Below are 16,047 nucleotides of genomic sequence, written 5' to 3' on the forward strand. Positions count from 1 at the left end.
GACTTTTGGAGCTGGTTGCATCTCTATTCTCTTCGTGCCCTTGAGGAGGTTTGTTTAGGCAGAGCAGGTATAAAAACGCACCCCCTCTTGGCCTCATCTCACTTCAAAGAGATCAGAACCCCTTTTAAACCGTAGCCTTGTTGCGGGTTGTGGCAGGATTGTGTGTTCTGCCGCCTGTCCCTCCCCTCATCTCACCTCCCCCACGCCCAATCCCCAACCCTCTAGTATTAGTGATGTACTAGGACTACTTTCCTAGGGGATTGTAATAACTCATTCAATGAATCTTTGATATAAACTCTTCTATCTCCTCTTCATTCAAGTTCTCTCCATCCCTTCTGCTGGGAAACTCTTTTTGTTTCTTTACCAAGTAGTTCGCGTATATATATAATATATATATATACGGGGATAGCTCTAGCGGCGGTGAGGAGGCGAGGCAGCGACACCAGTCATGGGTGGCGACAAGGCTATCAGTCTTGAAGAGATCAAGAATGAGACCGTCGATTTGGTAAAACTCTCTTCCTTCTTTCTCCCTTCTCCATCGTTTGACTTTGGTGAATTTTTGCTTTCATATCCATTCTCAATTGGATAACAGAAAAAACAGGGATCCATCAAGTGCCCTTTTCATCCCTTAAACCTTAATTCCCAATCACCTACTACCTGCTATACCGATGATCTGCTTCACTTTTAGTATTCCTGATAGTCTCTCTCTCTCTCTCTCTCTTAAAAAAAGAAAGAAATTCTTTTCCATTCTTTTAGCTGTTTTTAACTTCAGTAAATCTGTTTTTGTGCGTGAAACGAGAAATCCTAAGATGCTTTGCTTGTAGATACATAAACCTTTCCAGTTTTCGTTCTCCTCATGGTCAAACATGAACTAATTTCACCAGCAGTTTTCAGAACCAAATTCGATTTTGGGCCACTCCAGTTTCACTGGCCTAACCTTTTTCTATCCTCTGTGTTGCCCTGCCCCTTTTCACTGCTTTTATTGTTAGCTTCGTTTCGGCGCAAATTGCTCGGCAGATTCTCTTTTGTTCCCACCACGCACGCACGCACTCATGCAAACCTAAATACTCACTCCTAATTATCATTATTTGTTTATTCTTAAAGTAAACAAATAAAATTATTAAGTATTCTGAATATTTTCAATTACGTAATAATTGTCAAACTTGATTATTCTCAATCCATGATTCCATCTCTCAGCAAAAAAAAAAATTTTCCTGAGATTTTCCTTTTCGGATGCTTTCAATTACTAGTATTATAGTAGCATACAAGAAAATTTTGACTAGTCATGGAAAGTAAATTTTGATACGTACATAGATGTGCGAGAATGGTGCGCGGGGCCAATAGTAGAAAAAAGAAAAAAAGACGAAGACTTAGCGTTATAGCCATAGCCATAGGTGCAACTACGGGAAAATAATTACTCCTATGATTTTGATATGAGAAGAGTTTTCCATTTTGGATCGGACTATATATGGTCTGGTCAATTTGCATTTTATTTTAATTGTACCACTGATAATCATATCCTGTTAAATTTGCTACGATTACGAAGCCATGTTCACCTGATGTGATTGGAAGTTTTGGTCAATAGTTTATCAGTCTAACAAACCAGCCCATTTTATGTCATATACGCTGGCTTGTGTACTTTGATTAGTCCCTAGCTAAATAAATAGGTAACTAAACCATGTTGTTCTGGATAACTGCTTTATTTTGTCATTCCTTATCTTTTTGTCCAGCAATTAGAAATTTGTCTTTCAACTTAATCCCAAAATTACCATCATTAAGCGATGAGCAATACTTGTAGCGGATATCTGTATCTTTTATCTTGTTTTAAATTATGTGTTTGGATTGGAGATTTATCTAAAATAATATTTTTGAAAAATGCGGTGATACTGCCTTTTTGTGATGCGATATACCTTAAATGAAAAGGATACTGAAAAAATAAAAAGATTGTTGAAAAATGTGTTTGTGATATAATCAAAAACTATTTTACAAATAAAGCTCAATCCAAACACACTTGACCCACTCTGTACAAGATCTAAGCACAAAAACATAAAAATTAATTCCGGTAAAAATTAAAACGTATATAGGACTTTTTCACATATGTAATTTGTCCCTAATGGCGAAAGTAAGGCTTAATTACCAATTAAAACTTGCAGTACGTTTTCTTTTTTATTACGACTGTTGGTTGTGTCAGATTTGTGTTTTTTTAGGTTGGAACTTTTCCATGTACCTTTCCGTGGTACCATTACACTTGCTCTGGATTGATGGTTCGTTTTGGAATTTACCTCGGCCTGCCCGGCCTAACGGTTTTCTGACTGGTCCGCAATTTCGGTTATTTCCTTTGTTACCCCCCCTTTTTTTTTTGACGATTCAGGCTGGCACCCGCCCCTGGATTAGTTAATTATGGAAATATTTTTAATGAAAATAATAGTAAATCTTACCCGTTGGTTTTCCCGATATTTCAAGGATGCCGTCTTTTCTTCGTGGTTGGGGCCTGTGGGGGGGGGACCGGGGGAGCAATACTGCCTAATAGGTCAGGAAGAGCGTGACGCGACCCATATCTTCGTTACTTTTGCTTTTTGGCGCGTGATGGACACGTGAAAGGTGGCTTACAAAGGCTGGGCTAGTCAATTGGTGTGATTGGTGGGGATGGCCCTGGGCCGTTCTTTTGGGATTGGGAACTTGTTTGTGGGGTCCATTGCCCAAGTCGAAAGTCAACTTAGATGACTCACACATCCGTATGAAACTGTACTTTTGGTGTCCTAGTACAGTAGTAGGAGTATTATTCATGTGACTAACAGCCTAACAGGTATCCGAGTGCGTGACTGAGAAAGTGTTGTGAAGCTGCACCATTAATAATCAAAAAGTAAAGCTACCCAATAATTATCCTAATGATTAGTTGATAATTGTTTAAATTAAATTAAAAATTTAAATTGATTGATAGAAATGTTTAAGAAATATCAGTCCACTTGGAATTTTTTTTTTATTTTCCTTTTTTTCCCCCTCACAAACGGAGGATGCCCTTTTAGAGTTGAACAAGCCCTTTCATTTAAGTTGTAGGGAGCATTTTAACTTAAATTTGTTAATTGTACATTATTTTCATATTCATAACGTGATGGCTCATTTTTATTTCTTGTCTCCATCTGACTTTGGTATCAGATCTGGATAGTGCAAAAGCTATACTCAAATAGATGTTTAAAGCTAAGCAAAGATCAGAATTGTAGTCAATGTATTTGAATATCAATCAGCTTTGTGAAGAGTGGTGGCTTCTAGTTTAGTTTCAAGTTGTGTTAGTGGAACTTCTATGTGACACGGTGCCTAGCAATAAGCATTGGATTTTGTTACTCGGATTCAGAAGTACTCATTTTGCTGATGGACTTTAATCAGTGCATTAAAATGATCCCTGAGACAATAAGCTGAATGATTTGATTTTTTTTCTTGCTTTCTGCCGTCTAATTACAGGAAAAAATACCCATCGAGGAAGTGTTTGAGCAGTTAAAATGTACCAGGGAAGGTTTATCTTCAGAGGAAGGAGCCAACAGATTGCAAATCTTTGGCCCCAACAAATTGGAAGAGAAAAAGGTATGTTTTATTCTTATTAATTTTATTTATTAATGGCTTCATAATTACTCTAGTTTCTAGTTTGCAAGTATCTGAATGTCATTGTACTTTGTATAATTTCTTCAACCTGTTCGCAGGAAAGCAAGATACTCAAGTTCCTTGGTTTTATGTGGAATCCACTTTCGTGGGTCATGGAAGCTGCTGCTATCATGGCTATTGCACTGGCAAACGGAGGTGGTAAGGACCCTGATTGGCAGGATTTTGTTGGTATTGTGTGCTTGCTCGTTATCAACTCCACTATCAGTTTCATTGAAGAGAACAATGCTGGAAATGCTGCTGCAGCTCTTATGGCTGGTCTTGCTCCAAAAACTAAGGTACCAAATTCACACGCCTTTACATCTAACTATCATCTTGGAATTCACCTTTCACCAATCACTTTTTTAAAACTGGCCAGACTCACATATCCCAATAAACAAATAAAACTAAACAATTACGTACATTAGCTTCTTATGTCTTATTCCGGCTGGTAAAAATAGGTGCTTAGAGATGGCCGATGGAGTGAGCAGGACGCAGCTATTCTGGTTCCTGGAGATATTATAAGCATAAAATTGGGGGATATCATCCCTGCTGATGCTCGTCTTCTCGAAGGTGATCCCTTGAAGGTGGATCAATCTGCCCTTACTGGAGAGTCCCTTCCTGTTACAAGGAATCCAGGTGAAGAAGTTTTCTCTGGTTCAACATGCAAACAAGGGGAGATTGAAGCTGTAGTTATTGCTACTGGTGTCCACACTTTCTTTGGCAAGGCAGCACATCTTGTGGACAGCACCAACCAAGTTGGGCATTTCCAGAAAGTGCTAACCGCCATTGGAAACTTCTGCATCTGCTCCATTGCCGTGGGAATGTTGATTGAGTTAATTGTCATGTACCCCATTCAACACAGAAAATATAGAGACGGAATTGACAATCTCCTTGTTCTCTTAATCGGAGGCATTCCCATTGCTATGCCCACTGTCTTGTCTGTTACAATGGCTATTGGATCACACAGGCTATCTCAACAGGGTGCAATTACAAAAAGAATGACTGCCATTGAGGAAATGGCTGGCATGGATGTCCTCTGCAGTGACAAGACAGGAACTTTGACTCTTAACAAGCTTACTGTTGACAAAAACTTAATCGAGGCATTTGCAAAGGGAGTAGACAAAGAGCATGTCCTACTTTTGGCTGCAAGGGCTTCTAGAGTAGAAAATCAGGATGCAATTGATGCTGCCATTGTAGGGACGCTTGCTGATCCAAAGGAGGTATCACTGTCATTTTGAACCCTTCCAAATCTTTCTGTGATATAATTTTGGACAATTAAAACCTCTGACTTTGCTGTTCTTCCTATATTTGGTTTAATAAAGATCATGCTGTTATTTCCATTATGCTCTGTAGGCACGAGCTGGTATCAGAGAAGTCCATTTCTTGCCCTTTAACCCTGTGGACAAGAGAACTGCTTTGACTTATATTGATGCCGAGGGCAACTGGCATAGAGCTAGCAAGGGAGCCCCAGAGCAGGTGTTAATATAGATCCATTTATTCAGCTCCCTTGTTCACAAACAAATTGCTCAAAGTTCAAAGATCAATCACTAAAATCATGTTTTATTATGTTTTACCAGATTCTAACTCTCTGCAATGCAAGTGAAGACTTTAAAAGGAAGGTTCATGCTATCATAGATAAGTTTGCTGAACGTGGGTTGCGATCATTAGCTGTTGCAAGACAGGTTTTCTGATCCCAAAATTTATAGTTAATGCATTTGGATACTACTAGTTTTTCATATATAGATACATGTAGATACTAATATGTCTCATCAGTTTACCATTACACTGATATGTCCCATCCGTCAACATATATGCTATAAATACTACTACTTTCTCACAGCTAGATACTTTATGTTTTACCATTTATCATGTCATTTATATACTGGATGGTAACTCTCTGTAATATCATATTCACAGGAAGTGCCTGCAAAATCAAAAGACAGTCCTGGTGGTCCATGGCAATTTGTGGGTTTGCTATCCCTCTTTGATCCTCCAAGACATGATAGTGCCGAGACAATCCGCAGGGCCCTTAATCTTGGTGTAAATGTCAAGATGATTACAGGTGATTGATTGCTTATTCATCTTCCCTTCAAAGCATATTCTGCATGTCATTGCTGTTCATTCTTCTCACTATGTATTCATTCAAATTGTTTGATATCTAGGTGATCAACTTGCTATTGGAAAGGAGACTGGACGGAGACTTGGAATGGGAACAAACATGTATCCTTCTGCTTCTCTACTCGGTCAACACAAAGATGAGTCCATTGCTGGCCTTCCTGTTGAAGAGTTGATCGAGAAGGCTGATGGATTTGCTGGAGTATTTCCGGGTAAGATGTGTTGCTCATGGCTATTTACACTTCCTGAAGACTAATATCAGGGACTTTCAAGGCTTAAGGTTATATGGTTTCCATGCAGAGCACAAATATGAAATAGTGAAGAAGTTGCAGGAGAGGAAGCATATTGTTGGGATGACTGGAGATGGAGTAAATGATGCCCCTGCATTGAAGAAGGCAGACATTGGAATTGCAGTTGCAGATGCTACTGATGCTGCAAGAAGTGCTTCTGATATTGTGCTTACTGAACCTGGTCTAAGTGTTATCATAAGTGCTGTTTTGACTAGTAGAGCTATTTTCCAGAGAATGAAGAATTACACGGTTAGTTTCTTCTCCTATCTATTAGTGTATCAGACTTATTGTATGATGGCCTTCTAAATTATCTATATTTTCTTTTACAGATATATGCAGTCTCCATTACTATTCGTATTGTGGTAAGTTCATTAAAGCATTTGTGTAACAATTAAACAGCAGAGAACCTTACACTGAATTACTTGCTTTTTCTGACACCCCATCTCTATTGCAGTTTGGCTTCATGCTTATTGCTTTGATATGGAAGTTTGATTTCTCTCCCTTTATGGTTTTGATTATTGCTATCTTGAATGACGGTAAGTTTTTTGGTACAAATCCAATAATCAAATTTTTGTATGGGTGTCCAAGTTGTCTGGTGTAATGGATATGCTGCTTCAATCAGGAACAATTATGACAATCTCAAAGGACAGAGTGAAGCCATCACCTCTCCCTGATAGCTGGAAACTAAAAGAGATTTTTGCCACTGGCGTTGTGCTTGGAGGCTACCTGGCAGTGATGACTGTTGTTTTCTTTTGGGCAATGCATAAAACTGACTTTTTCCACGTAAGAATGAAGCTCTTCTGTTTGATGTCTATTTCTTTTTCTGTGTTTACTACTGCACAAATATTGCTTGTTTAAATCATTTTTCTGCTTTTTTCTTGATGATTCAGGACAAATTTGGGGTAAAAAATATAAGGAACAGTGAGGATGAAATGATGGCTGCTCTATACCTACAAGTCAGTATTGTTAGCCAGGCTCTGATTTTTGTCACTCGGTCGCGCAGTTGGTCTTTTGTTGAACGCCCTGGGCTGTTGTTGTTAACTGCTTTTGTCATTGCTCAGCTGGTAAGTGTTGGTGCCTTCGCATTTCTACCTTCAGAGAGTTAAGTTGTCCATTTGGGCGAAAAACTTCTATTCTGTTGTAGAAAGAGCTCTACATCTTCCTTTCTCCTCATTATAGAGTCTCCATTTATTTTGTTGAATGACCAAGGAAAAAGGAAATAAACAGAAGCAAAAGAGTTGATGTACTATCCTCCCTAAGAACTGACTTTTCAGGATTAGAAACAGCGTTTAACTACTAATGATACTAGATTAAATAACCATCTTTTTTCCATGTTCTCCATGATATTATCCACACTACTTGGATGTCTCCATGATGAGAGTTGAATGTATCACATGAATAGAGAAAGAAGTTGGATAGCCTTCCTACCTATCATACATGACATTATACTACTCTTCTTGGATGTTGAATTCCTTTACCTGTGATTACTAATTTATTAAGGTGCTACTTCTGATTTGTTACTGACTGTTTAAGATGCATAATATGTTTTGGTGTTTCAGGTTGCAACGTTGATTGCTGTTTATGCTAACTGGAGTTTCGCTAGAATTAAAGGATGCGGTTGGGGATGGGCTGGTGTAATCTGGCTTTACAGTGTAGTGTTTTATGTGCCACTTGACTTCCTTAAGTTCTTCATTCGTTATGTATTAAGTGGAAAGGCTTGGCTAAACTTGATCGACAACAAGGTATAGCGGCTTTCTCCTCGAACTGCCTTGAATTTATTATTTTATCCATTCCCCATGCTCGTGTTCCTCTCTCTTCAACTCATCTTGTGCTGCCTTGGAAACAGATCGCTTTCACAACCAAGAAGGATTATGGCAAAGAGGAGAGGGAAGCTCAATGGGCTGTTGCTCAGAGGACTTTGCACGGACTTCAACCACCTGATGCCTCTGGCATCTTGGACGAAAAGAGCAGCTACAGAGAACTTTCTGAAATTGCTGAACAAGCCAAAAGGAGAGCTGAAATGGCCAGGTAATTAAGACGTTGCTTAGCCGTGTGTCAAATTTTCACCTTACGCATGTGCATTTTGTGCCTGGGAACTCTGTAATAAACATTTTCTACGTCGATTGGCATAGGCTTCGGGAGCTGCATACACTCAAGGGTCATGTTGAGTCAGTGGTGAAGCTCAAAGGCTTGGACATTGAAACTATTCAGCAGCATTATACCGTCTGAAGAAGTTAATGAACCCTGAGCGTGAGGGGCCTGCTGGAAAAAGAAGTGTCGATCAGAGAAAGCAGAGAAGGCCATATTAGTTAGATAAAAGTCTGTCTTGAGAAAGGGCAATATATGTGCCACACAGCTCCCTTTCTGTCTACTTCAGTTTTTTTTTTTTAATGGTTTTAGGGGTACCCAAGTAAAAAAGGGCCTCCTAGTTATATCTTCTGTAACACGTCTTCAACTTGAATTTCCCTCTCACTTTTGCTTCCTTCTATCATCCTGGTGGGTTTTACAGTCTCTGGATGTCACTTTTGAATAATGTAACTAACAGAAAACCTTCCAATTTTCAACTCAAGAGATGCTCTCAATCAAATGTTTGCAGTGGACGTTCGTTCCCTGAAAATTCTAATTGAGCCAGGATGCTTCAAATTCTCGTTCGTCCAGCGAATTTTCACTGAATTTGGATTTTACAGTGCCAATATACCGACTACTCTCTACTCACAGCATCCACCGGGCTCTCTTTTTGACAGAAACTGCGTCCAAAACAGAGCTACTATTGCGAATTGAAATTTATGTGAGTTCGGGCTGAATAATGGCCCAATCACTTTCTTGTTATTTGTCTTCCGTATGCTCAAAGCATGAAAGCGTGGACCCTTATGCAACAATATCGATAATTGTTTTCGTTGGAAGTCAATAAACTTTTTACTGCATCAATTAATCTTTGTCAGAATCTCCCAGGGGCAATTGAAATTTTTTATTGGAGTAAACATTACCTGATGTAATCATTGTTCTTGTATGAGAAAAAGAAAAGGGACATAATCGGTTGATGTTAATTGACTTACTGTCCATTCAGGATTCAAAGAGCCCAGTCGTCTGATTGACAGACGCACAAAATACTTTTTATCTGAAGATGCTCTTAGGGCTGCTTTTGTTTGAAGAGGAAAGTTTCAAATCTTGACTATTGATTCCAAAAAACAAGAAAATCTTCCCTAGCCAAGGAAGTTGGCTCTGGGAATTAATTCCAAGTGGTACTTGTAATTTAATTAGAATGTGATCTGCAAAACTATCTATATATACATGATTTGCCATGTTTGGTATAAAGGCCACAGATTTGCAGTCTAATTTCCTCAGAAGCATAGACGTGCCGCCGCCTAGTACTCATCCATATCCTCGTCCCTTGATGAAAGAAACCTTCTGATGACTGCGGAAACAGCGCCCAAAATCAAAAACAAGAGAAAGAGATCAAATCCCCCGCCAACGCCAATTGCAACACTTGGACCTGGAGCAAAGAATGAGAATGGCGTCCAGCCCCAACCACCATAAAATGGAACTCCGAACCCATATCCATATCCTCCGATGAGGGGAGGAGCAACCGGTGGGTTTACATAAATATTGGTCCTGCAACCAAGAAGCATGTTAACTTATTCAGCGAAGCATTATCGAGGCTGGGTTCCTCGTAATAGCTGAAACAACTGGTGGATTCCTCATAAAAATATATCACTAAAAGCAAGATGTAGACGATGCTTTGTATATGGTAAGATATAGACGATGAAAAGAGAAAAATGAGATCTGAAGCCATTCAGCTGACACAAAAATTAATAATTTGACTGAGGTTTGGTATACGTCACGGATGATACTTTCATTGAATGATACAAAAGTATTCCCTTGGGAGGAAAAGGCGGGCGAGGCTGGAAAAAAGGGCAGAAAACAAGACGGGAGGAGAACTGAAAAGACCAGAGGAGAAAAACAAACGGGGACTGAAAGCAACCGATCGATTGCAGGATTTGGAGGAAAAGAGAACAAATCTAAAAGATAGAGCATATTGGTTTCAACCAAACAGATAAATACCGATCCACAGTCCACAATTCGTGCAAAATACGCAAAGCCAATTACTACGTTAAAGTTTGTACTGCACCAAGGTGATGAGACGTACACAAAAATCAAAAAGTTTCACCTATCATGAACTCACCGGCCGCCACTCTCTGTTAAGTTGCCATATTCTACTATTAGTATTACAAAGCTTTCAAGTTCCAATCCTATTTAATATTTGGAATCCTTTCATTTTCATCCCATCCAAGTCAAGGATTAGACAAATGATAGTACAAAAAAAGCAGCAAAGATGCATGCTTTCATCATCTATAAATAAACGTTTCCTGATCTCTCCTTGTGTATAAAACAAACAAACGTTGTTGGATGCTCATGAAAATAATGTCAACTAAGGAAGCTTGCTATAATCACCAGATCTACGCAGCAGCGACTACTAACTCTACTTGCACGTAACGTATTGAATTGAATGCTAAGACGTACGTGAGAACTATGCTGTCAACGTAGGTATTTTCCTTCAGCAATTCTGAATTTAAAGATATGCAAAATTGTCTACAAAGTATAGGAATATTAGATGGATTCGAAGCATGCTGACAACATCTAGGGACGTCTTAAGAGCATACTCGAGGCGGTTGGCTATAATTAAAAGAACAGGTTAAATCAGAGCAGTTGTTAAAACATGTAGTATTATTTGCTACAACTGAGAAAGACTGCAACGTGGTTTAACCTTTTTAGTCCGGGTATTGTTACAAATGCAAGTTAGAAGAAGAGACGTAAATTAGCAATTTAGGGTTCTCAACAACTATAGACAAACAATAAGTTGAAAACCAAAAAGATGTAAAGTTTTCTAGAGTTTTATCAGCCGATCTAATTGCTTAATTCGTACATACAAGATTAGAAAAAGGCCTGGTAAATCTGAGAATTCTTTAAATTGCACGATTCTCTCGAAATCTCCAAAACAATTTGGTGGTATTCCCTTTTACGTCTACATTGGCCCAATTAAGCAATTAAAAATTTAGAATGATTACTTTTTACAAGAGTATTGGAACTACTTCAAGTTTAATAATGATTGCCAATTTAACAAGAACAAGTTTTATTAATATTACCAAACTCAGATACATAGCATCATAATAATGATTTTCGTTGTTGAATTGGATGTAGACTATAAAATTGAAAGCATAAACAATACGCACTTCTACCATTTGGTATTATTATATTCTGCGCAATATCCCAAATCTAGAGTCGTGATTCCGATGTTGATTGTGACACCAATAAAGAAAATCAAAAGAAGGCAGATCCCCACCCCATATCAAAAATCTCTCCGACTTCAAGTTGCGCTTCCTTTTTGTACCAAAATTTCAATTCAAATGCTTTACACTTCAGCTTTTTTTTTCCTCTCTGGGTTACAACTTACCAAATCCTAATTGCTCACACTTTTAAATGAATTTAAACGGAGCAGGAGAAGACAATTATGTGCCGCCTTACCATAATTTTTTTTTTTTTGCCATTAAGGAAGGGTGGGATTTAGGAGTCGAGAAGGGGAAGGAGAATTTAAACTCAAGACTTCTAATTCCTAGAATCTCCTACCATTTGACGTGCTTAATTATCTATATTAAGTGTCGCGTGCTTAGCGATGCCCCCTCCACTTTACTGCTTATCTGGCGACTGCTGCAGAGTGTAGACATCGCGATTGCATAAGCAGGTTAATTTTATGGTACAAATTCCATAGATTAACTGACATTTCCAAAATTTTCGATGAACTTTAGTTCTGTCCACATTGCAATTGCAGTTATCCAGTAAAGAGCCTACAATGTACTTACTACTTATAATCATGCAAGGCTTCACAGTTTCGAGTAAATTACCTTGAATTATTGATTCTTGGAGAAGAAGGACGCGGAGCTGCTGATTTAAAAGCCTGTCCCCCGACTCGCCCACCAGACTTAGCCGCTGATGCAGGATCAACTGCCCCCAGTGCCAGCACCCCAGCTGCCAATGTCACAACTGCTAATTTCCCCAGCTGGTTGTCAATTTTCTTGCTGCTCCCCAAAAAAAAAAAAGCAAAAATTCATTGCAAATTAAACTTTGTGAATTCTTCAAAAATAAAAGAAGGGAGAGATTCAAAGAAATGGTACGATTTTTCATTATCTTAAACCTGGGGGAATCTTTGTTGAGGTCATGATCTGGGCTGTGTCTGCATGAGATGGTGAGTGCACTTATTGTAGTAAAACAAGTTTTTCTTGCGGGTTTGAAAGTTGAAGTGAGAGGGTGGTTGGCTAGGAAGCTACTTTTGAACGGAGCAACCCACATAATGATGATCGAATCGGAAATGGGATGGAAAGGAAGTCGAATCAAGAAAGTATTCCGGGTGGAGGGAGAAGTGCAGCAATATCGTCTGCTCCAATTGGCAGGCCGGCTGTTGGATGGATAATTTTCGTGCCTTGTTGATCAACTTCAGAGGTTGAAGTTCAATTATTGGATGATTCCGGGAGCCCCACGTGGTGGTATGCTAGTGGGTGAAATTTAAGTTTCAAGAATATCTCAGATAGTCTGTGGTGGAGCCTCAAAATTTATTTAGTTTTTACATTCATATGCTCATTGAATTCGTAAATTGTAATAATTATGCGACACTTGTGCAAGATATGCTCATGGTTTTCTAGTTTAAATGGTGGAGTAAATGGCCAAAAATGACACTAAATTATTTAGAATTTCCTATTTTGGTTTAAGTAAAATAGTCATTTAACTAATAAAAAAATATATTTTTAGTTGCTCAATTATTAAAAATTTTTACCTTTTAAGTCTCTCAACTAATGAAAACATATATTTTTGGGTCACAAATTGTATGCTTTAAGTGGTTTGATGACTATTTTGATAGATAAAAAGTTTAATGTCCAAAATAGGAAATTTCGAATGGTTTAGTGATGACATGTGACATTTACTCTTAAATGGTGTGGAATTTTGGGAAGAGGTTATTTCAAACATGCACCTAGTATGATGGCTTTCACATAGTCATGCATCACAAAATTGAAAATTGCTCAAAATATCAAGTTAGTAACAACATATTCAAATTTTATTGGACAAATTATCCAATTGGCCCTTGAACTCTTTGTCTAGATAAAAATAAGCCCCTCATCTATTTTTTACTGACTTTAAGCCCTCGAACTTGTAAAATTGAATACCCGTGACCCTTTTAGCCAGTTTCTCCGGTTTTGCAACCGGAAGGCCAATTCACACGAATGCCAGTGTGCTTTAAAGAAGGGCATTTTTGTCCACATTTTCTAAGCAAAGAGTGAACAACTCCATCGTCTTCGTTTTCCCTAACCCAACCAAATGTGCATAGATTTCCAGAGTTCTTAAGCTTCTGCAAATCAGGGATAACTGAGTCCGACTCAGTGCATCCGATTGAATTCAGCAGTGAGTCCGAGAGACAGGAATCGGATTCTGTAGAAAAGTCCAACTCATTCTTGGAGACGGAGGAATACGTGGCTCCCGAGATTTTAATCGGGAAAGGTCGCGATTTCGCGGTGGATTGTTGGTGCTTGGGCTTCATGTTGCATGAGATGCTCTACGGGATGATGCCGTTTAAGGGGTCATTGAAGATACCTGAAAATCCGAAGTTAATTGAAGCTTTCGGTTTTCAAAATAATACTGCCTGAAACGATCATCCAGCCTAAGAGTCTGGTGAATATGATGGGCTTGGTACAAGGGCATCAAATCAAATCCTAAAGCCCCTGCCCCGCCGTTAGCATAGCCTTCCCTGTTATTCTCGCTGAATCCGTCTAGCCCTTCATCATTTTCTTCCTCAAGCGCGTAAACGCAGTCCCGAAGACTGAGACGACTTTGCTCCTCGGCTTGATCTTGAGCTCCTCCTCTCTCTGCCTAGCAGCTGAGGCTTGCCCAATCTCGAGTTGACCCAGATTCCGACTCACTATTCGAATCTCCACCAGCCAGTCCCTAAACTCCTTGCTTACTTTCCTCTTTATATGAGCTCGAATCTCGAGGATCTACTTCTCCAGCATGCGCCGAAGAGTAGACGACGGCATCTTTTTTAGAAACTCACGCTCAATCGAGTCCATGCACTTGAGGGCCATGTAGAAGTTGTTGTTGGAGAGATGAAAATTGGCTCGGGAGCAGAGCTCAACTAATTGAGCACAGGTCCGAAAAGATTCAATGGCGAGTGATGTCCTTGCATTTGTTGCGGGCCTCGACGAAGGAATCCAGTGAGGTGAGCAAGGGGAGGGCGATGGACTGAAGCTAGGAGTTGGAAATGGAGAGAGAGGATTTGAGGGAATCAACGTCGGAGAGGAGGGAGCGAAAGTCGTCGACTGCCATGATGAAGTCTTGGTAGTGGGCCCTACAGACGTCCTCAATTTCAGACTCTTTGGATCGAGAGAAGTGTTGGAGGTGGTGAAGGAGGGTCTCGAGTTCACCGGAGGTGAAGGCCTTGCAGATGAAGGGGCCTAAGTCCTCACCATTACAGATTGCAGGTTAGGTTAGGGAAAGGGAAGAAGATAGAGTTGTTCACTCTTTGCTTAGAAAATGCGGACAAAAATGCCCTTCTTTAAAGTACACTGTCATTCGTGTGAATTGGCCTTCCGGTTGTAAAACCGGGGAAACTGGCTAAAAGGGTCACGGGTGTTCACTTTTACAAGTTCGAGGGCTTAAAGTCAGCAAAAAATAGATGAGGGGCTTATTTTTATCTAGACAAAGAGTTCAAGAGCCAATTGGATAATTTGCCCAACTTTATTTATCTCTTGTAAATAGATGTACAGCATTCAAATATCAAATGCAACAACTACAACCAACAATGAATATTTTCTCATACATTAAGACCGAAACCATTAAACTTGGAATTTGTATGCTTACATTTAATTAGTCCCTTCATCATGTATTTTGGAACATAAAAGGGATGTTTTTAGAGACAATTTATAAAACTCTAACTCTAACTCTAACACGCACGCACACATATATATTTAAATATAAATGTATTTATCATGAGATGAGAAAGGAATTTCACTGTTTCAAAATTAATTTTCTTTTTCAAATCATCCTTTAATTTCATTTTTTTTGAACTATTTTCTAGAAACATGTGTTAAAATGCGTCTTCAAATCAACATCCTAAAAATGTCACGTCCATACACGCAAACTCACCGGCTAGAATCTTTCCTTTTCCTTTCTAGTTGAATCTTTTCTCGGAATAATGCATAAACCTACTTTCTAGACTTGAGGATCATGTGTACCACCAATACACAAATAGCTAGTAGTAGTATTATTCCAAAAAACAAACAACGCGCGAGGCGCCAGTAAAAGTAACGAAGGAAGTTAGTTACCTTTGTTCGTGTGGCCCTGCCCCTGCATGTTAATGTTAGTGTTAGTAAATTATCATTTCCTACGTGAAAGCGAACGTACTTAATTTATATATTTTCAAGATCTCAAAAGGTACGATACACAAATTCAACAAATGACATTCTCGTTAGTGACTCTTACTGTTTTTTTTTAGTCTAAATGGCCAAACATTTCAAAGAATTTATTTCTGCAGAAGCTCTTCTAATTAATATATTAAAATGCAAAAGGACACATTAATATTGCTTAATGGTTTCTTATACAAACAACATAATGGACAAAAATCGAAAAAACACTTGGTTCGACCAAGACTATCTATCATACGCTACTTAATTGCTACTATTATGAAGTAGCATAGCATAGGATGACAATCACCAGCCTTTGGTCTGGTGGCCATCATCAAAGTATTAAATTTTGGTGGGGTAAGCTTTGTTTAAAAAATTCAGACGAGTGTATAGTACACTTGTTTGATTCGGTGGTGGTTCAGTTCTCTCCAAATTATTTTTGGATCTTTTCAGGCCCGTCCCCTCCCTATAGTGTAGAATAAAATAGGTTCATCGTTTTCGTAAAAAAAAAAACATAGCATAGGATGACCTGCTTGGAATTTGTATGTTTTAGTTTTACCTTG

The 16,047-nt window shown here is 38.9% G+C and overlaps 2 protein-coding genes across 2 annotated transcripts; one reads left to right on the plus strand and one right to left on the minus strand.

The window, feature by feature from the left end:
- On the plus strand, positions 1-8,639 carry LOC113774786 (plasma membrane ATPase 4). Its single transcript, XM_027319404.1, has 16 exons — positions 1-505; positions 3,460-3,579; positions 3,696-3,932; positions 4,095-4,856; positions 4,990-5,112; positions 5,214-5,318; positions 5,554-5,698; positions 5,799-5,963; positions 6,052-6,290; positions 6,371-6,403; positions 6,496-6,577; positions 6,664-6,824; positions 6,932-7,105; positions 7,601-7,783; positions 7,888-8,069; positions 8,174-8,639. Exons 1-16 carry the CDS (start codon positions 449-451, stop codon positions 8,268-8,270), a joined length of 2,865 nt encoding a protein of 954 aa, XP_027175205.1. The 5' UTR covers positions 1-448; the 3' UTR covers positions 8,271-8,639.
- Positions 8,640-9,200: 561 nt separating this feature from the next.
- On the minus strand, positions 9,201-12,528 carry LOC113774791. Its single transcript, XM_027319410.1, has 3 exons — positions 12,232-12,528; positions 11,942-12,115; positions 9,201-9,653 (listed from the first exon to the last, which is right to left on the minus strand). Exons 1-3 carry the CDS (start codon positions 12,384-12,386, stop codon positions 9,407-9,409), a joined length of 576 nt encoding a protein of 191 aa, XP_027175211.1. The 5' UTR covers positions 12,387-12,528; the 3' UTR covers positions 9,201-9,406.
- Positions 12,529-16,047: the final 3,519 nt, after the last annotated feature.

Source organism: Coffea eugenioides, chromosome 6 (genome assembly GCF_003713205.1).
Source record: "Coffea eugenioides isolate CCC68of chromosome 6, Ceug_1.0, whole genome shotgun sequence".
In the NCBI taxonomy this organism is placed as follows: Eukaryota; Viridiplantae; Streptophyta; class Magnoliopsida; order Gentianales; family Rubiaceae; genus Coffea; species Coffea eugenioides.

Coding starts and splice junctions, on each gene's coding strand:
- LOC113774786 (XM_027319404.1), top strand. CDS start 449: ATGGGTGGCGACAAGGCTATCAGTCTTGAAGAGATCAAGAATGAGACC. Junction 5,319..5,553: donor CATTAGCTGTTGCAAGACAG/GTTTTCTGATCC, acceptor TCATATTCACAG/GAAGTGCCTGCAAAATCAAA. Junction 6,291..6,370: donor AGAGAATGAAGAATTACACG/GTTAGTTTCTTC, acceptor TTTCTTTTACAG/ATATATGCAGTCTCCATTAC.
- LOC113774791 (XM_027319410.1), bottom strand. CDS start 12,386: ATGTGGGTTGCTCCGTTCAAAAGTAGCTTCCTAGCCAACCACCCTCTC. Junction 12,116..12,231: donor CTCAACAAAGATTCCCCCAG/GTTTAAGATAAT, acceptor TTTGGGGAGCAG/CAAGAAAATTGACAACCAGC. Junction 9,654..11,941: donor CCAAGAATCAATAATTCAAG/GTAATTTACTCG, acceptor TCTTGGTTGCAG/GACCAATATTTATGTAAACC.